The 23686-nt window shown below is 42.9% G+C and overlaps 1 protein-coding gene across 2 annotated transcripts; it reads right to left on the bottom strand.

The window, feature by feature from the left end:
- Positions 1–500: 500 nt before the first annotated feature.
- LOC311147976 (short transient receptor potential channel 4-associated protein-like) lies at positions 501–12943 on the bottom strand. Of its 2 annotated transcripts, XM_084184840.1 has the most exons (19): positions 12743–12942; positions 12208–12336; positions 11946–12062; positions 11792–11849; positions 11642–11697; positions 11363–11491; positions 11014–11215; positions 10577–10765; positions 7037–7179; positions 6677–6805; positions 5678–5736; positions 4509–4610; positions 4310–4393; positions 4136–4226; positions 3888–4028; positions 3442–3553; positions 3156–3268; positions 2753–2959; positions 501–2546 (listed from the first exon to the last, which is right to left on the bottom strand). In XM_084184840.1, the coding sequence occupies exons 1-19, from the start codon at positions 12857–12859 to the stop codon at positions 2409–2411; spliced, it is 2316 nt and encodes a 771-aa protein (XP_084040966.1). In that variant the 5' UTR covers positions 12860–12942; the 3' UTR covers positions 501–2408. The 2 variants fall into 2 exon arrangements, with proteins under 2 accessions (XP_084040966.1, XP_084040967.1); XM_084184841.1 differs by lacking the exon at positions 501–2546 and having other exon boundaries at positions 2929–3015; positions 12743–12943.
- Between the last annotated feature and the right edge of the window lie 10743 nt (positions 12944–23686).

The following is a 23686-nucleotide window of genomic DNA, read 5'->3' as shown; positions in this document are numbered from 1 at the left end:
TTGCTAGGACTGTCTGGGAGTGGTCTGAGTGGGGAGGGGAAAACAAAACAGAAAACTAGCTGTTATTGGCAGTGGTTTGGAACTCCTTATTGGTCTATTAACTAATTTACCGCCTGGTGATGTCACCAGGCAGGCCCAAACCCCATCCAACCAAACAAAACAGGCTGGAATTTCAGGTGACCTTTTCAAACCGCTCTTATACTAAAAGGGCATTATCATAATTTTCACAATTTCACAGTATTATTCCAACCTCAGTGTGGAAATATATATAAAACACAGGAAAATCTCATTTTTGACTGCACTGGGCCTTTAAGTGTGTTTTGACTAGTGTGTGTTCAAATAGAAATGATTTGTGATAGACCAACACAAGCCAATGCCATGTTAAAAGCTGAAATACTAAAATGTCCTTTAACATGACTGTTCATTGTCAACAATAATACATTGTATAACCTACATCCATGTGATCTAGTGAGTTAAAGCACTTAAATAAAGAGACAAGACAGATTCAAAGTGGTTCTGTTATTTTTCTCATTCGCTTTACAAAGTGAAATTACAGAGGGTATTAGATGAACACAAACCCACTCTGAGAAGGGCTCAGACATAGGCCAGGGTTTTTTCTGGATCAAAATGGGCTTAGGTCGTGGCAGTGGGCGTGGTCAATGGCGCGGCCGCCGACCGGAAATTTCTGAGGCCCTCTTGCCCAGAGAAACAATGTTGCCGTTTTAAAGCTAGTGGGGGTCCTATGTCATGACAAAAATACTTCTGAACGCATCATTTTTGGAATTTTAGTTTTAATTTATATTTTTGTGATTGTTAGTTCTCAAAGATCTTATTAAAGATATAGGTCCATTATCTTTTCTACATACTTTCTGGTTTTAATTGTTTTAAGTTTACACTGAAAACATTTCACCATCCCAAATGTAAAAACATTTATACGGTTTGGTCTGCCAAATACTTTTCTATGCAGAAAGAAACCTGTAGGCCCAGTGTCACGTACAGATGCACACTGATTCTGAAAATGGGCACACAACATGTAGGAGCCTCTCATGCCATAAGTGAAACACCTTTCCTAACATTACTAAGGATGGCAGTCAGGACTCCTGTGTGTGTTGGACCTGAAACAAATTCATTCTTCTGGTGAGTCCAGAGCCTTGTGTCCACCTCGTCCTAAATCCTTTGTCATTTACACGGATCATGTTATGATGTATTTCTTTAAATCAAGCCTCTTTCTAGACCAATAAAATAAAACTATTGCTTGTCCCTGAAATACTGATGTTTTGGTCTCACTTCTATTAAGGGCTCTATTCAATCGGATCCGCAGAGTGGTTGTTTTTTTGGTCAGTGGAACTGCGTTAGAGCTGTCAAATCCACAAGCAGCTCCCAGCATTATACCTAAAGCAGACATTGCCATTGGCTGCATGGAGTCGCATTAAGAGAAATCCCATGCAGACTTGTTTGCAAGTTTGAGCACTGGACACCTCAATTAGGCTGATAGAAATCCTAATTTTGTTGAATGATTTTCAATTTGAACGTCATTATTTCTATATAGCCTACACTTTCTCGTTCTGAACATTAAAGTGAGTGGGACGTTGTGGCTTCGTGACAATGATCACAAGAGCAGCTGCTCACAGATTTGACAGCTGCAACGCAGTTACACCTCCGACACAAAACATCAGCTATTCTGGTGTCGGCTATCACCGGTTAACACTTGATCTGATTGAATCTAGGCCTCAATGTCCCTAAAACATATTGACATACCGGTAGAGTAATGTATTTTTTCCAGTTGGTGTACTTACATATCGTGTTTGTGTGACTGCACATCAAAATGTAATTACATGAATTACATCGGCAAACAAACTCAAATCGATTGTTAAAACCTTTCCTTACTGTAGAACTATTACACAAACAGGTATATGAGTTGTAAGTACTCTGTACGATATGCACCAACTGCCAATGTAATGACCATGTACATTTTGGCGACACTATGAAGTGGGAATGTATTTTTGTTTACCAGAGGGTAGGAGAGATCCTATCCATACTGTTAGTGAAAGGCTGAAGGAACCTCAGTCCTCTGGGGCTGCTGATTGGCTGACTGTTTCCCCTCCACAGATACAATAGAATGGAAACTACCAAGTCTGGCACAGCTCCACACACATATGACACAAGCATCCACTCCTACACCTAACACTCACATACCCACTAAAGCATATCCACACACACACACACACACGCCCAAAACTATGCACACAGTCATTCTGTAGAGCTAAGGATCCCTGAATAACAGCTATGTGGAGGGGTGAGAGCTCGGATCTGTTCAGTTTGTAAGTGATTGGAGACGTTGCCTCTCCTCCTCTCTTTCTTATCCATCCATCCATCCATCCATCTTTCCAGAGGCAGCATCCCAGGTATTAAACTTCCAGAAAGTCTCTGCCCAGATCCATGTAGGCCTCATCGATGTAGCTGGCTATGGCACATAGTGAAGTTGGGTCTGAGTCCAACAGAACCGACACAGTCTCCTTCCAGTAGGTAAAGGATATACAGGAACTCTGTTGCAGGAAGAGGGTTGATAGAGAATAGGAGAGAGATGTAAGATATAAATTCCCCTGAGACCATTCACAACCACAATAGGATGGAGCATGGTCCAATGTACAGGTGACCTAATACAGAATTACCACCATAGCAAGCAATATAGAGTAGAGTAGACAGCATTAAAGTAACAACGGGGTGTGTGTGCATTGGCCAGGACACTCACGTTCTCCAGACAGGTGCTATCCTTGTCCTTGTTGAGGTAGTGGCGCTGCCAGAAGCGCAGCAGGTTGTGGAAGTTGTTGAGCAGGCAGCCGGGGTATTTCTCAGCGTACTCCTTCTCTCTCAGGGCGTTGAGACAGTAAGGCAGCTTGTCCCGCCTCCTGGCCAGCATCAACACCACCAGGCTGGTGTTCAGACAGCTCACATTCTCCTAACATTGGGTTCAGCCACCATCAAATAACAGACAGGATCATACAGTTAGCTGATCTGCAGATGAAGACAAGTATGTCTCAATATGAGAAACAAGAAATACAGGAATGTAAAGTCTATAATAGCTAGGAGGATGCAATAGCACGTGAGCCATTAGTAAAACTGTCAACAGAACATAGGATAGTGTGTTTCCTTGCCTGTGTGAGTGTCTGCACATTGATGATGTTAACGAGCCTGAAGAGGAAGGTCAGTCGGTTTTCCACGCGGGCCATGTAGGACAACAGACTGCACTCTGACAGTACCTCCACAACTACAGGAGAGAGGGGGAAAGGAGAGAAACATGGATGAGTCAGAGGAGGATAACTAAGAATACCAAGAGTAGACATATTTCACTACCATAAAGCCACACACAAAGCATCCCTGATGCTTCATTAGGCCTACTAAAACAACTGGTGTTTCTACAGCCTATTTCTATGGACCTACCGCTCACATCCTCAATCTGGCTCTCAAAGCGGTCCAGGGAGAGGATGATACAGCGCACCAGCATGTTGGAGTCCACCAGAGAGCTGTTGATCTGGGTCATAAAAGTCTGGAACTAACACAGGATGCAGAAATTAAACCAAACATGTAACAGGACTTGAAAGTTGTCAATTGGTAGGGATAAGGTTTTAACTGAGGGCACTTCCTGTTTTTAAATTTCAGTGGAAATTGTTAAAAGTAGTCCTTGTGCATCGAGTTGTATAGTATGTTTAACTTTGCAATATATTTTTTTTTTTTGACATGCATTTTAAAGTGAAAAATCTGTGTCACAGCATGACTCTTACCATGGAATTGCCCCTGACTGACCATCTATTTACATGTATACTCACCTTGCTTCTCAGTGTTTTGAAGTCTTAACCCTAACCCCTCTGCCCTGACCCCTGGCCTACCTTCTCCTCTGTGTTGACATATTTGTTGAACCTCTTGAAGGCGTCGATGTTGAACTTCATGAGTTCCCCCAGCAGGTCAAAGTAGCTCTGCAGCACGTCCCTAGACTTACAGCCACTGTCTATGATGCTGAACAGAATGTGCTAGAGAGACAAAGGAGAGGGATTATTGGGAGGTTTTAAATGAAACCTTGAAAGCTGTTATATCATAGGTGTGTGTGTCCTCACTGGCTTGGCAACAGCCTCCGTACCTCCAGCAGGCCTCTCTTGAGCAGGAACATCTGGTCAGCATAGGAGGTGGCCCCTCTCAGGAAGCTCTCTACCGCCCTCGCCTGCCAGAACCTACAGACAGAGAGACGGGGGTTCTAACTCTTTATCTGTGGCATAATGTTTCACTCATTAACTCCTGGAGTAAACACACTCACCTAAATGAGGATTCAACCGGTTCTTTCTTCATGACTGAAAGTAGCCGTGTCAGGAGGCCCTTTTTACCATCACAGATTAGATTTCTATATAGGAGAGAGAAAAGAGAAGGGTGAGGATGCATGCAATGGGGGATTTTATCAAATTCAGAACCCCAAAACGTCCTCCATCCCTGTGCTGCAGCCTAACTATGAGCCCTACCGGTCCGTGTTGACAAGAGCATCCACCTCAGGGATGCTGGCTTTCAGAGAGATGGCACTCAGTTCATTCAGCTCCTGAGCGTTCAGGAGGAGATACTTGTTCCTGAGAGGGAGGAGGAAAGATCAGACATGATCCAAATGACAGATTCACTGAGATGGTACCAAACTCACTACCCAATGTATTTTATGAAGGTTTTCGATTACGAAAAAAGAAAACACAATCGAAAACCTTCCTGAAAAAGCATCAGATAGAAGTAAATTGATCCATAATTACGAAAATAATTTTAACATCAGGGATGGGCAACTCCAGTCCTCAGGGGTCTGATTGGTGTCACACTTTTGCCCCAGCCCCAGCTAACACACCTGACTCCAATAATCAACTAATCATGATCTTCACTTTAGAACACAATTAGTTTAAATCAGCTGTGTTTGCTAGGTATGGGGACAAAGTGTGACACCACTCCAGCCCCCCGAGGACTTGAGTTGCCCATCCCTGTTTTACATACACTGAATGTACAAAACATTAGAAACACCTTCCTAATATTGAGTTGCACCCCATTTTTGCCCTCAGAACAGCCTCAATTCGTTGTGGCATGATCTACAAGGTGTTGAAAGCGTTCCACAGGGAGGCTGGCCCATGTTGACTTCAATGTTTCCCACAGTTGTGTCAAGTTGGCGGGAAACTGTTGAGCGTGAAAAACCCAGCAACGTTGCAGTTCTTGACACACTCAAACCGATGCACCTACTACCATACTCTGTTCAAAGACGCTTAAATCTTTTGTCTTGCCCATTCACCCTCTGAATGGCACACATACACAATCCATGTCTCAATTCTCTAGGCTTAAAAATCCTTCTTTAACCAGTCTCCTCCCCTTCATTTACACTGATTGAAATGGATTTAACAGGTGACATCAATAAGGGATCATAGACTGACCAGGTGAAAGCTATGTCATGGAAAGAGCAGGTGTTCCTAATGTTTTGTACACTCAGTGTATATCTTATATGACTGCGTTTTCATGGATTTGAAGATATAATCTTGAAGCCCTTTCAAAAACAGTATGAGATATGATTCAGGAAGTAGGCAGGACTTTCATAGTGTATATCAGGCGATGTGTCTTAATTCCCCAGCAATATAGTTTCTTTCATACACCTAGTCTTTAATGTACTCACTCATGATGGTCGCTGAAGCTCTGGAGTAATCGTAGGAACTGGATTTTAAAGGCGATCTCCTGTGTGTGATGAAGAGAGGAGGATCAGTGAGTGGTGCAATAGCAGTGATTAGTGCTACAATGCCATTGACACATTAGGCCTTTTCACACTGCATTGTTCTTAGCCCCAGGCTAGACAGGATAAGCTAGCCCATGGTCAGTGTTCACACAAGCATTTGTTAACCCTGGGCTAAGCATTAGCCCTGGGCTAAGGATTCACACTTGTATTCCAAAGCCCTGGGCTAACGGACAAACACAACCAATGTTACACGCAATAAGACATTTACTAACACATTATTTCCTCTTGATTCTGGCCTAGCATTTGATTTCCAACAGTGGGATGGTTTGTATAAACCTTGCTTGTCTGCCTGTCCGACATCAGGAAAAAAAAATCACTTAAAATTCGATCTCGCCACAGAGAATGCTGTGAACTAACGGGATCAACTTTTCTGATCCAGGCAAAATCATGCAACAATATTATTATAATCATGGATATATGCAATTAAATGTCAATAGAAAAGCTATGAAAATGGAGCGTTTGCTGCCCTTCCAGCTGTAGAGTTTGTAGCTTTAGTTGGCTAAGTGAAAAGACATTATCCAGCCTGCATAGCAACCATTTTTGTTAGGCATAGCAACCAATGTTTTTGCATGGATGAAAGTATTTTGTTTTTTTGTCCTCAGATGGAAGGATTAAATATTATGAATTGACTTGTCAAAATAATGTGCAGAACGCATTACAGGCATCACATGCGTATGGAAATTAAGTGAAAGTGACGCTTTTGTGATTGGACAGTGAGCATTCTAGGCGTTGTTTTTGACCCCTTTTCACACTGGCTATTTTGGCACCGAGTTTCTGGGGCTAACCCCGAAAAGTCGGTGCTAACCCTGCTCTTAACCCTGGGCTAAGGTGGAGTGTGAATGCGCCCATTGACCCATTCCCAGAGCAGAGGGGTCTTCTTACCGGGCTGCAGCCACAGTTTTGGTTCTGGCCATGGAGGACATTCGAAGATGTTTGCTTTCTCCAGATCAGCTTGTCAAACAGGTTGTTAAGTCCTGGAATCAGTTTGAACTCTGCCAGCATTTTGTGAACCTGTTTACAAGGCACGATACATTTACAATCAATCAATCACATTTATTTTATAAAGCCCTTTGTACATCAGCAGTTGTCAAAGTGTTTTGCAGATACCCAGACTAAAACCCCAAAGAGCAAGCAATGCAGAGGCAGAAGCACAGTGGCTAAGAAAAACCTTACAATCTCAGTTACTAACGGAACCCATTTTCCCAAACCAACTGTTGTAAACTCCAGATATCTGGCTCTCACCTGGTTCCTCTGGTGGCCTATGAGTAGCGCACAGAGCACATAGAGCACCTCCACCTTGTACATGATCTCATGGACAATATTCATGGACTGGGGCAGACGGTGTCTGAGAGGGCTGGTGGCCAGAGAACTCTCGTCTGAGGACTCTGAGAAAGAGCACAGTGTACATAACACATTGAGATTACGACAACATATGGTACTGTACACATAGAGCCCTATAAAATCAGTTTTATTTTTTCCCCAAATTCCATTTTCTCTGTTTTGCTTAAACAGGTGTCAATTTTTCCTTATTTTCTTCTGGTTTTTGGTCTCAAAATCATACCTTTTTAATAAAAAAAAAGAAAATGGATGTTCTAAGTCCACAACAACGCTTAAACCACATCAGGAGTCCACTTAAAGGTCTGAAAAAACACAATTTGATTTTTTGATGTAGATACCCTTTAATGCAAGTGCCACCAGCAAGAGAGCGTTGTTTGGTTAGAAATGTTTCTGTAGCGCTCATGTGATTGCAGAGTTTGCAAAACAAATGGCACTAGATTGATGCAAATAATAATTATATTCAGCCAGGTGGGCATAGGTTACTTTGTAGTTAACATTTAACGGAGAAGGTTTTTAGGAAAGCCTTTCCATCTCTACCAGAAGAAGGTTATCATTAGCATCATCACTAACAGCTACACAAAGTGTAGACATACACAGGGGCATTCCTATGCCGTTGCAGGAAAATACGAATCACTGATGCATTTTGTTCATGTCTAATGATTAAGTTTGACAAATTAATGCATTTTCTAATAAGTTCAATACATTTAGTTGATTCCCTATCAATTTCAATAAATGTTTGAATATTATTGAATTACGTTTGGATTATGTCTGGATTCCGTGAATCCGTCTACAAAGCAGATTTTATAGGGCCCTATGTAGTCTGTCACACTGAACCGTATTACTAAAATGGTGAACAGTCTTTCATACTGTAATCCAGGGGTGTCAAACTCATTCCATGGAGGGCCTAGTGTCTGCGGGTTTTTGGTTTTTCCTTTCAATTAAAGACCTAGACAACCAGGTGAGGGGAGTTCTTTACTAATTAGTGACCTTAATTCATCAATCAAGTACAAGGGAGGAGCGAAAACCCGCAGACACTCGGCCCTCCGTGGGATGAGTTGGACATGAGTTTCCATGTCCAAGATGACTGGAGCATGACGTGCGTTTGGATTGAATGGCGGGAACCCGGTTACCGAGATTTAACGCCCAAAACCACTCCCTTTTCCCGGGATAAATAACTGCGAGAAACCAGTCAATTATAATACATTATTTATATCAACAGCATGACGTGAAATGGAACTGTTAAATATATATGCGATGTCTAAATATGGCTTCGCTACGGCCTTCTCTCTGCTCTCTGCATGATCAATCATCAACGATCATGGTGGGGACAGACAGCCCATCTCAGTATGGAATGCAGTTCACAATGCATGTAGACCTATCGTCTCATCATGGTAGCTTTTTTTCTTGTGACAGGTAGGCCTACATTTGCTGCAGCATAGCTTATCCTACAGTAATATTAGGACCGAATGACTGTCTAATTTACACATCTCCATCTGGCTTTCGGGGTCACCTTCATTTTTTATTATTGCAGCTGCAGTGTTTTGAAACAGCCTATCACTCGAATATCGTTGCTTTAAATAAGAGCATGCTCGAGCAGTCTTCCCCTCCCTCTTTCTTTCTCATCCAAAATAGATCATCCAGCTCAAAATTGATATATATAGCTGTCTAAGCCTACCTCTTTCAGGTGATAAAGTCAACACAGTATTAGCCTTATATTTAGCTAATGATTGATGGGTTATGCATAATAAGTGTCTAACTAGCCTCTGTCTATTGCGCAATATACACACACCTGTGATCTGCTGTCCTCTCTCCTTAAAAAACACTCCTTAGCTCTTGGAGTCCCATGTAGGAAAAGCTAGACTAGAATAGCTTGCTGGAAAATTGTTTTGTTGCATTTCGAAGAGGGATGCAAGCTCTTGTTTTCTGAATGTTAAATACAGCAGCCAATAGAACTCACGGGTAGTTTGAAAGAAGAGCAAATGCGCGATGGCGGTAGGCTATAGAAGTTATTTATTCAGACCCATAACTATTCGGTCTTCATGAAGAGAAGTGAAAGCCGTCAATTCTAGTCCTATATTACTCAAGCATGTCATTAATGTTGAAGATAAGGACAACGGAACATACTTATTTTAACTGTTGAAAGCGAGGAAGGAATGAGGCAACGAGAGAGAGAGAAAGAGGAGGTAGGCTAATAACATTATGGGAAATATTATGAAAGGTACACTACCGTTCAAAAGTTTGGGGTCACGTAGAAATGTCCTTGTTTTAGAAAGAATTTTTTTTTTTTGTCCATTAAAATAACATCAAATTGATCAGAAATACAGTGTAGACATTGTTAATGTTGTAACTGGCTATTGTAGCTGGAAACGGCTGATTTTTTATGGAATATCTACATAGGCGTACAGATGCCCATTATCAGCAACCATCAGTCCTGTGTTCCAATGGCACGTTGTGTTTGCTAATCCAAGTTTATCATTTTAAAAGGCTAATTGATCATTAGAAAACCCTTTTGCAATTATGTTAGCACAGCTGAAAACTGTTGTGCTGATTAAAGAAGCAATAAAACTGGCCTTCTTGAGACTAGTTGAGTATCTGGAGCATCAGCAATTGTGGGTTCGATTACAGGCTCAAAATGGCCAGAAACAAAGAACTTCCTTCTGAAACTCATCAGTCTATTCTTGTTCTGAGAAATGAAGGCTATTCCATGCGAGAAATTGCCAAGACACTGAAGATCTCATACAACGCTGTGTACTACTCCCTTCACAGAACAGCGCAAACTGGCTCTAACCAGAATAGAAAGAGGAGTGGGAGGCCCCGGTGCACAACTGAGCAAGAGGACAAATACATTAGTGTCTAGTTTGAGAAACAGATGCCTCACAGCTCCTCAACTGGCAGCTTCATTAAATAGTACCCGCAAAACACCAGTCTCAACGTCAACAGTGAAGAGGCGACTCCGGGATGCTGACCTTCTAGGCAGAGTTCCAAAGAAAAAGCCCTATCTCAGACTGGCCAATAAAAATAAAATATTAAGATGGGCAGTCTGAGATATGTTATTTTAAATGGACAAAAAAATTGCTTTTCTTTCGAAAACAAGGAAATGTCTAAGTGACCCCAAACTTTTGAACGGTAGTGTATGTATAGGATAAAGGCACAATCACTTGGGTTTTTTTGGGCTTGGGCTCACAAAATGTCTTTAATGTATGGCTCATCAGACTCAGGTAGCATCAGGCCTGAATTTTTGATCAAAGCTCTAGTCAAATCCAGACATAGGCTTTTTATATGCTTTTGAAATGACACTTCAGGTTTTGGTGAAAAAACTGGGTTACCCGGGAGAAAGGTGATTTGTTCTCGGGATGGACCATTTGTAAAATACTGGGAAAATATTCAATCCTAACGTGCGTGCATGTGTGTGAGGGAGAGTGCATGTCTATCTATTGTTCTGACCTGTGCTACTCTGCTCGGCGTCCTCTGTGGCCATCTGCATGAGCGCATCCAGCACCAGGGCGTTGTCCAGCCAGGTGTACCAGTCCTGAAGCTCCAGCAGCAGGCTGGATGCCCCCGAGGCCTCTGACACCTTCCTGGTGGCCAGCTTACACAGCCGCTCAATGAAGCCTGGGATGTTCAGCAGGGCCACTGATACACACAGGGGAGAACAGATTATTTGATTATCAATTTACTCTTTCCCGTCAACAGAGTGCTAAGGACAGGCATTGAGGAGTGCAAATCCATCAACTTTTCATCTCATGCATTGCTGAGCAATATAGGGACAAGTCATTAACAAGCATTTTCTTCATTAAATGCTAGTCATATGAAGAAGCATCATTGAATGTGACAACTCCTTCTATAGTCTCTCTCAGGTTTGATGGTGAGAGCTGTCTTACCCTGGTTGACTTCAGAGTGGGACGGGCAGGGGTTGGCCCTCTGCTGGGCGTTCTTGGCCAGCAGCGTGTGCTTGTCATCGTTGCCCATGTCTGGCTCAGAGATGGTGACTGACAGGATGCGGCAGAAGTTGGCCAGCTGCTGCTGGTTGAAGCTCTGAACCAGACTTGGCAGGTTGGGGATGTCCTCCAGCTGGATCATCTCCTGGAGCACAGAGAGGAAGGTAGAAGGTACAGGTTATTGATGTTTTGGTGCATCTTTAAGCATTTAGGTTCAGTGGGATTCAGTCAATTTGAATGAATAATTTGTAAAGATTGACAGTGATAGTAAGGGTTTTTAGGCCATCCTTACCTTACTGACCCCAAGAATGTCCTCAATCAATGTGGCTGTTTGCAAAAATGTTTTCTTGTTTGACATCAGTGTAAACAAATACATGACAAAGTCATCTCGTGATGCCAGACTTTTAGTGACTCCTTCCATCTGAAAATGAGGGAAAGCTAATGATTAGCCTTTTCTGACTAAAAGAAAGGTAAGAGGGTGGACATCATCCTATGTTTCAGACAGTGTTAAGTTGCCAGATATTATCTTACATGCATTCGAACACTATTTATCAATGGCATTGATACTTACACATATACAACAATTGTACAGAACACTTAAACAATCCTTGACAAGGTCATCACTCACTGCAAAGAGAACACAGGTTAGAATCTATTCAGGGCATCTTAAATTCCTCAGATTTGCAAAACTATGACCTAGGAATGTTTTAATGTGGCTTACTTTTAGGGACATTCATCTGTGTGGTGAGGGTGGGTCTCATCAGAATCTCCACTAGCAACTAAGGACAAAACAGAAATTCAAACCCTTACACAGCAAATATGACCACTGACAAGACAGTTATATTTGCCTCTGTGTCAACATGTTGGAGACTCACATCAACGCCTCCAAAGAGGTCAAAGGTGTATATGTTGGGATAGGTGGACTCCTGTGCTGTTCTCCTGTCCTCTGTTACAAATGACATAGCCTCCATGGAGAGAAAAGATGACACTTCCTACCACACCACAGAGACAACACACCCGTCAACTCAGCAGCAAATACCATCACAGCTAACATGGGAAAAACGAGCATGAAACCTTTGCCTCTACGTGTGGCATTACAGCTCTGACAGGTCTGGGAAGAGTATTTATTATTTGCACCTTGATAATGGAGTGGATCTGGGAGAGGTCACTGTTGAGGTGACTGCTGTCATAAAGTCTCTGCAGCAGCACTGGAATCCCATGCCACTGGGCCTGCTGGTCTCTCTCCTGGAGTAGGGCCTCAGATATCTAAGGACAAGGAAGGAACACCATAGGAGCAAAAACATGTCAAGGATTGGGCAAATAAAGTACATAAATCAGTAACGTTAACTGGGCTAGCTAACAGTCATAACAGTTGATGTTAAATGTAATAGCTGTAGCCCGCTAACAGCTAGCACCAACTTTCCTTTGGGTTGCCGTGACTAGCATAGTGACTTGCTAGCTATCTAATGTAATGGCTACATATACTTCTGACTTCTACTATTTTAGCTAGCTAACGTTATCTAGTTAGCGGTCTCAGCGCTCCGTTTGAGTAGACGTAGCTACTGTAAATAGCGAAAGTTAACGTTAGCAAGCAAGCTGGCCAACTGTCTTTCTCCGTCCCAAACCCTTGTAATTTCGTCTTTTAGCAAGGATTTCTGAATGTGTATTTTACCTCTGTGCCTCGACTAATTGCCCGGCCAGTGCTTTGTCCATGTCTGATCCTTGTAAGGATGTTTTTATTACTATTTCTTCGGGTCCGAGGAGGCTCGGATCCTTCTGTTGTCGCCATTACTGCTTCCTCTTTTGCTTTTCTCTTAACAGGAAGTTATGGACTGTCGACAGAATAGTTCGCACCATTTTGGCTAGAAGGGATGGATACAGCTAGTCAGAATTGACTTTTCGTAGCAGGTTAGGAGACCTTACGGAGCAGGTAAGGATAACTAACCTAGCAGTTTAGGAGAATTAGGTTAAGCATTGTAAACGGGTTAGGGTTAACTAAAATGCACAAAAAAAAAACGTTTGACCTGTAGGCTTACCCGGTTCCACAAGGGGACCCTCAGTTCAAACTTGTACCCCCTCAGTTTTAGTTCTATGTCCCTATATAAAAATAGCAAAAAAAAGTTTCAATGATTAGCTAGGTTTCCTTCCAATTGGCGACAGATTTTCATGTGAATATTCAAAAATCTGCATAACAATATGCGCATTTCCCCACCAGATATGTGCTTCCATCAAATTGACTTGTTGAAGACAAGTCTGTGCGCGATTATGAAGTGCACATAAAATACATTTTACGGTTAAACTCCCACATACCGAATAAAAAATACAAGTTAAATCGGTTTCATTCGAATTTTAAACTACTGATGGTTCGCACAAAAAAAGGAGCTTGCAGGGATTTGTAGTCTTGCATGATGTCTACGTTGATGCGAATCTGAGAGTAAATAGAGCCGAATATATTGATAAAAGTCATCTTGTCCGAGAGAGCTTTTATGAGGATTATGACACCTCCACTGTGGGCCTCAATGGAAAGCCACTGGGGCAGTTAGTTATGACCAGTGGCGATTTTAGCATGTCAATCTGGTGGGGCAAACTCAACCTATTTTTTTTAATGCATGCCAGCAAAGCCACAACTGCTACTTCTTCTTCTTCTTCAATGGGGTTTATCGGCGGTTGACATCCAACGTTAAGGTGCATTACCGCCACGTACTGTACTGGAATGTGGGTCAGAGACAGGGAGAAACTAAATCCTACCTGCCAGCCCCGTTTCTCTTAAAAAAGATAACAACATATTTGACACTATATCTAATGACGTTCTACTCAATATACTATTTAAACTAATTTCCTGTATCCCCTTCTCCCTCATACTAGATCTCATCCTCTCTCTTTCCCTCTGATACTGCCCACACTGTAGCAATACATGCTCCACGGTCTCTGTTTCCTGGCAAGAATCACACTTTAATGTTGGATGCGTTCCTATCACATTTAATGTCTTATTCAACTGGCTGTGTCCCACCCTTATTCTTTTAAAAATAGCCTCCCCTCCCTGACTTTCCTCTGTACTTGAAATAAATGCCTGCCCTTATTATCTCTATTGCACTGCTCCTGCCATCTCTGCACCATCACTGTATATATCAGGCGTTTTGCCTCTGCCTTGCTCATTGAAACTACAACATCAAGATCCGCACTACTAAGTGCTTGTTTAGCCAGTATATCAACTGCCTCGTTCCCCTCCACCCCCACATGGGCTGGGACCCAAGTATCTGGTTTGACTTCCTCCACCCACTGCAAGGCCAACAGTATGGCCATCAGCTCCACTGTATATACAGCCAGATGATCTGTAATACGTTTCCTGACTTCCACCCCACATTCCTGCACTACAAATGCTGACCCAGTACGTCCTTTTCTTGAATAATTTGAACCATCTGTGTAAATGGCCACAAAATCCTGATACACAGTATACAGACGTCTCTTAAACAAATCAGATGGATCAACAATCTCCCTATCTTTCTGTAGTCTCTCCACCACTTCTAGATCAACTACTGGAGGCGGGAGTAGCCATGGTGGATTTACAGGAATAGCTACCGTTGGAATAAACTCCCTTCCATACAGTCCCATCTCCTTCGCCTGGGTATTACCCACGCACCCAAAGCTCATGTTCTGTCTTCGCTCATGTTCCCAGCATGCCTGTAAAATCCCTTTCGCAGGATGAGACGCCCCATGTCCTTGTAGGTTGACCCAATAATTCATTGCCAGCTGCCTTCTCCTAATCTGCAATGGCATATCCCCCATCTCCACCTGTAATGCAGCCACTGGGGACGTCTGAAACGCCCCACTACATATTCTGAGTCATTGCCCCGTATGACATCTAGCCTTTCCAATGAGGTCCAAGCTGCAGAACCATATGCTATACTGCTAATCTATTACAGATCGGATCAATGCAACATACATGGTCCTCAATGAGGAACGCCCAGCGCCAACCCACACTCCTTCCCCGTCCGACAGCGCATCACATTTAGCACCTTCTTACACTTTTCCACCACTCTCTGAGTGTTCTGCCCAGATCAGTCTAGTATCAAAGTATACCCCAAGGAACCTGAAGGCCCCCACCCTCTCCAAGTTTCTCCCATATAACCTCAAGCATACCTCATCTCCCACCTTCCTCCTGGTAAAGAAGACTGTTTGAGTTCTCTCGACAGAGAACCTGAATCCCCATCCCTCATCAATTGCTTCCTGTACCTTCCTGACCATTTATGGCACATTTCTTCCTCTCTTCCATAAGGCCCCATCATCTGCAAATAACGACCTCCCAATATCCGTCTGTACCTGAGAGTAAACATCTTTGATCATGATTGAGAACAACAGATGACTAATCACGCTCCCCTGTGGTGTACCGTTATCCACCAGGTAGCTGCCTGACTTCCCCACCCTCACCTGGATAGACCTTCCAAACAGGAAATCCTTTATCCAGTTGTACGTTCTTCCTCATACCACCATAATATCAACCCACAACACTAAACAATACATGAATTGCTCTTTAGCGTTGACAAATGGTGCCCACAAACTGTTAGGGCCTACATAAAGCTGTCCCGACATCGGAGTTTTCCTTTCAGCACCATGGAGAGAATCCTTACCCCAGCTACACCTGGCTATCAGCGGAGCCTCGTCTGGCAGCAAAACAGTTTATTCAGCCTCATTTACTGCCTTTTTAAAAACCATAGCTGAAATGGCTGACTTGTTTAAACAAATATGGTTTCTTCTGACTCCTTGTGGATTTATGTAAGTCGATAAGAACCGGATTCTCCTTCAATAATAACGAACGCCACCATGAGTTTTGACTTTTGAACCATACACAAACATTATTACATTTATGTTCAGTAAATTCATAATGTTTGTTCTTATATCATTAACACTTAGCTCTAAGTATAAGCAAGTGCAAGCAAACGAGCTGCGACGAGGTAGGCCTATTTGTTCAGGACTTTCAAATTAGACCCCGACAGAAATGCAGATGATAGTTGTGATAAATTCGCAAGATGTTGAGGCCTTAACTTTACTCTTCTTCAAGTTACCACACAGAGCGAGAGAGAGACACGGTTAGCCTATCATTTGAAGTATTTAATTAGGCCTACGTGGTCTAAAAAGGAAGGAAAATACAATCACGAGGATCCACTTTAATAGACAATATATCGACGCACAGACAGCGCAATAAACAACCCTCGCAATATCAACTGGAATTACATGGGTCTATTGCTGAACTTTTAGTTGAAAAAAAATATTTGAATGGGAAGAGGCTGTCACTGGCAAACATGGTTACAGACCAAAGAACATTATATAGTATCCCTCCTCGTGAAGAAAAGCACATGAGCTAATTATAATACACAAAGTAAGCAAAACAATGAAATCATTCCAACATTGCCTAAAATGATTAATAAGAGACCTATATAAGCAATATAACAATTGAGATGTACAAACTATGGCATGAGGGAACGATGAGCGGATAAGAGGCAAGGTGTACATTTCGATTAAGACATAACTATTTGTTTGAAATGTACTGCGACATATTTCAGAACATGGGCCGTTCTTACAGTATTCTCCCTGTACACCAAGTCAGAACCGTAGGATAAATAACGGGGGCATATAAGCAGACAATGAAAGCTTATTCTTTCCCCCTTCTGATAACCAGGTGGCGAATCGCATCTCTGCATGTCTGGCAGACATATCAGTATGGATGACGGATCACCACCTCAAGCTGAACCTTGGCAAGACGGAGCTGCTCTTCCTCCCGGGGAAGGACTGCCCGTTCCATGATCTCGCCATCACGGTTGACAACTCTGTTGTGTCCTCCTCCCAGAGTGCGAAGAGCCTTGGCGTGACCCTGGACAACACCCTGTCGTTCTCTGCTAACATCAAGGCGGTGACCCGATCCTGTAGGTTCATGCTCTACAACATTCGGAGAGTACGACCCTGCCTTACACAGGAAGCGGCACAGGTCCTAATCCAGGCACTTGTCATCTCCCGTCTGGATTACTGCAACTCGCTGTTGGCTGGGCTCCCTGCCTGTGCCATTAAACCCCTACAACTCATCCAGAATGCCGCAGCCCGCCTGGTGTTCAACCTTCCCAAGTTCTCTCACGTCACCCCGCTCCTCCGCACACTCCACTGGCTTCCAGTTGAAGCTCGCATCTGTTACAAGACCATGGTGCTTGCCTATGGAGCTGTGAGGGGAACGGCACCTCCGTACCTTCAGGCTCTGATCAGTCCCTACACCCAAACGAGGGCATTGCGTTCATCCACCTCTGGCCTGCTGGCTCCCCTTCCTCTGCGGAAGCATAGTTCCCGCTCAGCCCAGTCAAAACTGTTCGCTGCTCTGGCACCCCAATGGTGGAACAAGCTCCCTCACGACGCCAGGACAGCGGAGTCACTCACCACCTTCCGGAGACATTTGAAACCCCACCTCTTTAAGGAATACCTGGGATAGGATAAAGTAATCCTTCTACCCCCCCTTACCCCAACCCCCCCCCCCCCCTAAAAAATAAATAAAAATAAAAATTAAATTAAATAAAAGAATAATAAATAAAAAAAAATTAAAAACAAAACATTGTAAAGTGGTTGTACTACTGGCTATAAGGTGAATGCACCTATTTGTAAGTCGCTCTGGATAAGAGCGTCTGCTAAATGACGTAAATGTAAATGTAAATGTATTCAATGATGACATTTCTCTAAAACAGTCTACAGCAGGGGTGTCAAACGTCCGGCCCGCGGGCCGGATCAGGCCCGCAAGCGGGTTTAATCCGGCCCGCAAGCGGGTTTAATCCGGCCCGCGAGATGATTTTGTAAAGTATAAAAATGAGCTGCAATTTTTCAATAAAAGAAACTGCTGTTCCAATTGCGTCCACTGGATGGTGCAATAGCAATTGTGATAAGCAAGCAAACTGTTTATACCGGGGCAGAGCAAGTAGGTCAAGCAAGTGCAGCCAGTCCGGATGAACTACTTTGTTTTGCCCGCAATATTTATTACGGCTTCTACTTTTAACATTATGTGCTTTGGCACCCTCATTGCCCCAATATGTCTCTGTCAAAAAAGAGAAAAGTGGACGCAGAGTGCAGAGTGCAGAGTGTTCCAAGAAAAATGGTCATCCTCCTATTTATTAACGGAATTGAATGGGAAAGCTGTATGTTTGGTGTGTTCACAGCATGTTGCAGTGCTGAAAGAATATAACCTTTGTCGCCACTATGTGAGTCTTCATGCCGACAAATATGACAACTTTCAAGGACAGCGGAGAAGAGAGAAGGTGAATGAACTGTTGGCGGGTCTGAAGAAACAGCAGTCTGTGTTTACTCACAGCCGAGACATCAGTGACGCTGCAGTGAAAGCTAGCTACCTCATTGCTAATGAAATCGCAGTGGCTTCAAAACCATTTAGTGAGGGTGAATTTGTAAAAACATGCATGATGAAGGCAGCGGAGATTGTGTGCCCTGAAAAGCGCCAGGCTTTTGCAAATATCAGCCTGACAAGAAACACAGTTGCAGACAGGATTTCCGATCTTTCAGTGGATTTGGACAGTCAGTTGAAGCAAAAAGTAAAGTCATTTATTGCGTTTTCGGTTGCAATTGATGAAAGCACGGACATTACAGATGTTGCACAACTGGCCATTTTCATCCGCGGAGTTGATGACACATTGACCGTCACCGAGGAGTTCGTGGAGTTGGTGCCGATGACAGATACAACGACAGCAGCTGATATTTTCACTGCACTCGTCGGCGCACTGGACAGTGTCGGAGTGGACTGGTCCCGCGCTGTCAGCCTGGCTACAGATAGTGCGCCCTCAATGATCGGGAAAAAAGCAGGCATTTTGACAAAGTTCAGAGAGAAAGTGCAATCTGAAAATGGAGGACGTGATTTTTGGACTTTTCACTGTATTTTGCACCAGGAGGCTTTGTGTTGCAAGTCATTAAAGATGGATAACGTCATGAAGGTGGTCATCCAAACTGTTAATTTCATCCGATCCAGAAGCCTGAATCACCGTCAGTTTTACAGCCTTCTCAGAGAGAAATACCACATCTATGGCCTGCCATACCACACTGAGGTAAGATGGTTAAGCCGAGGTGCTGTGCTGAGGCGTTTCTTTGATTTACGAGAACAAATTGAACAGTTCATGGAAGAAAAGGGCAAACCAGTGTTAGAATTTCATTCCGCAGAATGGATGCAGGACCTTGCATTTATGGTGGATGTTACAGAGCACCTGAATAACTTGAACAAACCGCTGCAAGGGCGCAACAAAGTTGTCACGCAGTATTATGACAGCATATGTTCTTTCAAGTTGAAGCTGTCATTGTGGGAGACGCAACTCGCCGGTGGTGATGCAGCTCACTTCCCCTGTCTGAAAAATGTGTGCGCGACCCAACATGTGGCAGACATGAAGCGGTTCAAAGATAAAATAACGGTACTGTTACAGGAGTTTGAGCAATGCTTTCAGATTTTTGGTGAACTGGAGAAAGACTTCAACGTTTCTTGCTCGCCATTCACTGTGAATCCCTCTGATCTGCCCGTCAGCATCCAACTTGAAATAATAGACCTGCAGTGTGACTCGGATTTGAAGGGCAAATTTGCCGCAGCTGGCTTGGACATATTTTATCAGAATCTCTTGCCAGGTTACCCCAACTTGACAGCCCTCGCTGCAAAACTGTTGTGCATGTTTGGAACCACATATCTTTGTGAGCAAGTTCTCTGTAATGAGCATAGATAAAACAAAGCTGCGCTCAAGGCTCACGCACAAGCACTTAAATCACATCCTGAAGTCGGCTGCCACTCAGGATGTGACGCCTGATATTGATGCGCTGGTGAAAGCTAAAAGATGCCAGGTACCAGGAGTCAAATAAACTATGCAACCCCACTTTAAAAAAAAGGTGCTGCCTGAGACACCCTGATATAGTTCTGTGATCTGTGATATACTTCTGTGAATCACTGAGGCATTGTGTGTTTGTGTGTTCTTTGTCCTCAGAATTTTCAAATAACTTGAGGTGTTTTATGATTAATAGTGATGTTGTGCTTGTACTATTTTGGACACACTGTCCTCAGGCTCCAGCTTTATGTTTTATGTTGATCGTATTAAAACAAAGAAAACAATCTGAAGATGTTGTTTTTAAGTTATATATACCATGATTTTACTGGTCCGGCCCACTTGGGAATAGATTTTCCTCCATGTGGCCCCTGAGCTAAAATGAGTTTGACACCCCTGGTCTACAGGCTACATGTGCACCACCAAGTCAGAACAGTCGACTAAGCTCTGAGGGGGAGAGGGACCAAATTCTTAGGGTGAGACGGGCTACTAACAACTTACTACACAACATACACTAGTATTACTTTCTGATCTACTGTATAAATATCTTCCTGGCATATTACATCATTTATGCAGCAGTATACAATGCATATTTTTGGACTCACCGTTGTTGTGCTGTGCTCAGTTGAACGTGGCGCGGTGATACTTCTTGTGGGCAAACTTAGTCATCAAAGTCTGGCATTCTCTGGATTTTTGGTGCTTTCAAGACAACTGGGAAACAAGGTCGAATCACGACATCAGTGATCTTCAGGTCGGAGCTCTAGAAAAGAGGCCCGAGTTCCCGAATTGGAATTCAGAGTTGGATGACCGTTCAAAAACGTTTTTTCACAGTCGGAGCTAATTTTTTTCAGAGTTCCCAGTTGTCTCGAACGCACTGAAGTTTGAGATTTCCCAGTTACCAGTTTCCAGTTGTTTTGAACATGGCAGCAGTCATGCTGGATTGACAGCATGGACAATGTAGTCAACCTTTTCTGTCCCATGGTGTTGCATGTAAATGTTTATCCTTTTTAGCTTGGAAAAAATACCCTTACAGACAGATGTTTTAAATCCTTAAACCCAGACTTGGACCACACACCCTCTCTACAGAATAGCAGGTAGGGGAAGCAAAATAGTGATTGCTTTGCGATGCTTGCAGTTAGCCATTGATTCCTTCCAAACCACTCATTGTTGAATTTGCGATCTCTGACTTGTGTAATGTTTATGGCCGATGAGCACCGATACGTTTAATCTATAATTTCTCTTCATAAGACAAGGATTGGAAAGGATTTGCAAGTAGATTGTCAACGTGATTCATGATAATGACTGCTTGTCTAGCTTGCTTGCTAAGATTTTTTAAGTATGATGTTGACATGATCAGTCCAATCAAAGCTACGGTAGATATAACGTGATTTGACAATTGTATCTGTGGCCAATAGCCTTGAGTCTTCTTGGACGGGCACTTCTAATGTAAATCTATAGCAGCACCCAAGGGGTCTTGAACTGCCTACCTCGCCCTGTAGATTCTGCAGCGACATAGTGTCCCCATGAGTGACAGAACACTGAGCCTATCACGGCGCAACCAGAGAAGATTACCAACGCCTATGCTCTCTATTTTCGTTGCCTGCCACTCTACCACAGAAAGCACTGAGCTAGGCTGAAACACATGCATTTTGGAGCTCAAGAAAGACACCATGTTTGTATGCGGCTTTACAACTCTAGGATTTATTTTTTACATTGTTTGCAAAATGATATGTGACACGAATTAATGCCAAAATAATATGCAAAACAGGCACACACAAAAAAAAAGAAGAAGAAGAAGAAAAAAAAAAAGAAAAAGAAAAAAAATATATATATATATACACATATATACAGTTGAAGTCGGAAGTTTACATACATCTTAGCCAAATACATTTAAACTCAGTTTTCACAATTCCTGACATTTAATCCTAGTAAATATTCCCTGTTTTAGGTCAGTTAGGATCACCACTTTATTTTAAGAATGTGAAATGTCAGAATAATAGTAGAGAGAATTATTTATTTCCACTTTTATTTCTTTCATCACATTCCCAGTGGGTCAGAAGTTTACATACACTCAATTAGTATTTGGTAGCATTGCCTTTACATTATTTTACTTGGGTCAAACGTTCTGGGTAGCCTTCCACAAGCTTCCCACAATAAATTGGGTGAATTTTGGCCCATTCCTCATGACAGAGCTGGTGTAACGGAGTCAGGTTTGTAGGCCTCCTTGCTCGCACACGCTTTTTCAGTTCTGCCCACACATTTTCTATAGGATTGAGGTCAAGGCTTTGTGATGGCCACTCCAATACCTTGACTTTGTTGTCCTTAAGCCATTTTGCCACAACTTTGGAAGTATGCTTGGGGTCATTGTCCATTTGGAAGACCCATTTGCGACCAAGCTTTAAGATGTTGCTTCAATAAATCCACATAATTTCCCTTCCTCATGATGCCATCTATTTTGTGAAGTGCACCAGTCATGATGCTGCCACCCCCGTGCTTCACGGTTGGGATGGTGTTCTTCGGCTTGCAAGCACCCCCTTTTCCTCCAAACATAACGATGGTCATTATGGCCAAACAGTTTTATTTTTGTTTCATCAGACCAGGGGACATTTCTCCAAAACGTACGATCTTTGTCCCCATGTGCAGTTGCAAACCGTAGTCTGGCTTTTTTATGGCGGTTTTGGAGCAGTGGATTCTTCCTTGCTGAGCGGCCTTTCAGGTTATGTCGATATAGGACTCGTTTTACTGTGGATATAGATAATTTTGTACCTGTTTCCTCCAACATATTCACAAGGTCCTTTGCTGTTGTTCTGGGATTGATTTGCACTTTTTGCACCAAAGTACGTTCATCTCAAGGAGACAGAACACGTCTCCTTCCTGAGTGGTATGACGGCTGCGTGGTCCCATGGTGTTTATACTTGCGTACTATTGTTTGTACAGATGAACATGGTACCTTCAGGTGTTTGGAAATTGCTCCCAAGGATGAACAAGACTTGTGGAGGTCTACAATTTTTTTTCTGAGGTCTTGGCTGATTTCCCTATGATGTCAAGCAAAGAGGCACTGAGTTTGAAGGTAGGCCTTGAAATACATCCACAGGTACACCTCCAATTGACTCAAATTATGTCAATTAGCTTATCAGAAGCTTCTAAAGCCATGACACCATTTTCTGGAATTTTCCAAGCTGTTTAAAAGGCAGTCAACTTAGTGTATGTAAACTTCTGACCCACTGGAATTGTGATACAGTGAATTATAAGTGAAATAATTTGTCTGTAAACAATTGTTGGAAAAATTACTTACATGCACAAGGTAGATGTCCTAATCGACTTGCCAAAACTATAGTTTGTTAACAAGACATTTGTGGAGTGGTTGAAAAACAAGTTTTAATGACTCCAACCTAAGTGTAAGTAAACTTCCGACTTCAACTGTATCTCCCTGGCATATTACATCATTTATGCAGCAGCATAAAATACATTTTTGGACTCACCTTGTTGTGCTGTGCTCACTTGAACAGGAAGGTGGCGCAGAGGTCCTTCGTGGGCATTTTTGTTTGTTTGTTTGTCAGTTAGCAATTTTGTCATCAAAGTCTGGCATTCTCTGGATTTATGGTGCTTTCAAGACAACTGGGAACTCGAAAAAAAAAAACAAGGTCGAATCCTGATGACATCAGTGATCTTCAGGTCGTAGCTCTAGAAAGAGGCCCGAGTTCCTGACTTACAATTCCGAGTTGGATGACTGTTCAAAACGTCAGATTTCCCAGTTCTGAGTTAACAGTTGTTTTGAGCGC

Source organism: Coregonus lavaretus, assembly GCF_964263955.1.
Source record: "Coregonus lavaretus genome assembly, chromosome: 20".
Taxonomy (NCBI): domain Eukaryota; kingdom Metazoa; phylum Chordata; class Actinopteri; order Salmoniformes; family Salmonidae; genus Coregonus; species Coregonus lavaretus.
Note: the sequence above shows the minus strand (reverse complement) of the source record. Positions and strands in the feature narration are given on the sequence as shown.

Coding starts and splice junctions, on each gene's coding strand:
- LOC311147976 (XM_084184840.1), bottom strand. CDS start 12,859: ATGGCGACAACAGAAGGATCCGAGCCTCCTCGGACCCGAAGAAATAGT. Junction 12,063..12,207: donor AGATCCACTCCATTATCAAG/GTGCAAATAATA, acceptor GTGGTGTGGTAG/GAAGTGTCATCTTTTCTCTC. Junction 4,227..4,309: donor CCGGTTGAATCCTCATTTAG/GTGAGTGTGTTT, acceptor CTCTGTCTGTAG/GTTCTGGCAGGCGAGGGCGG.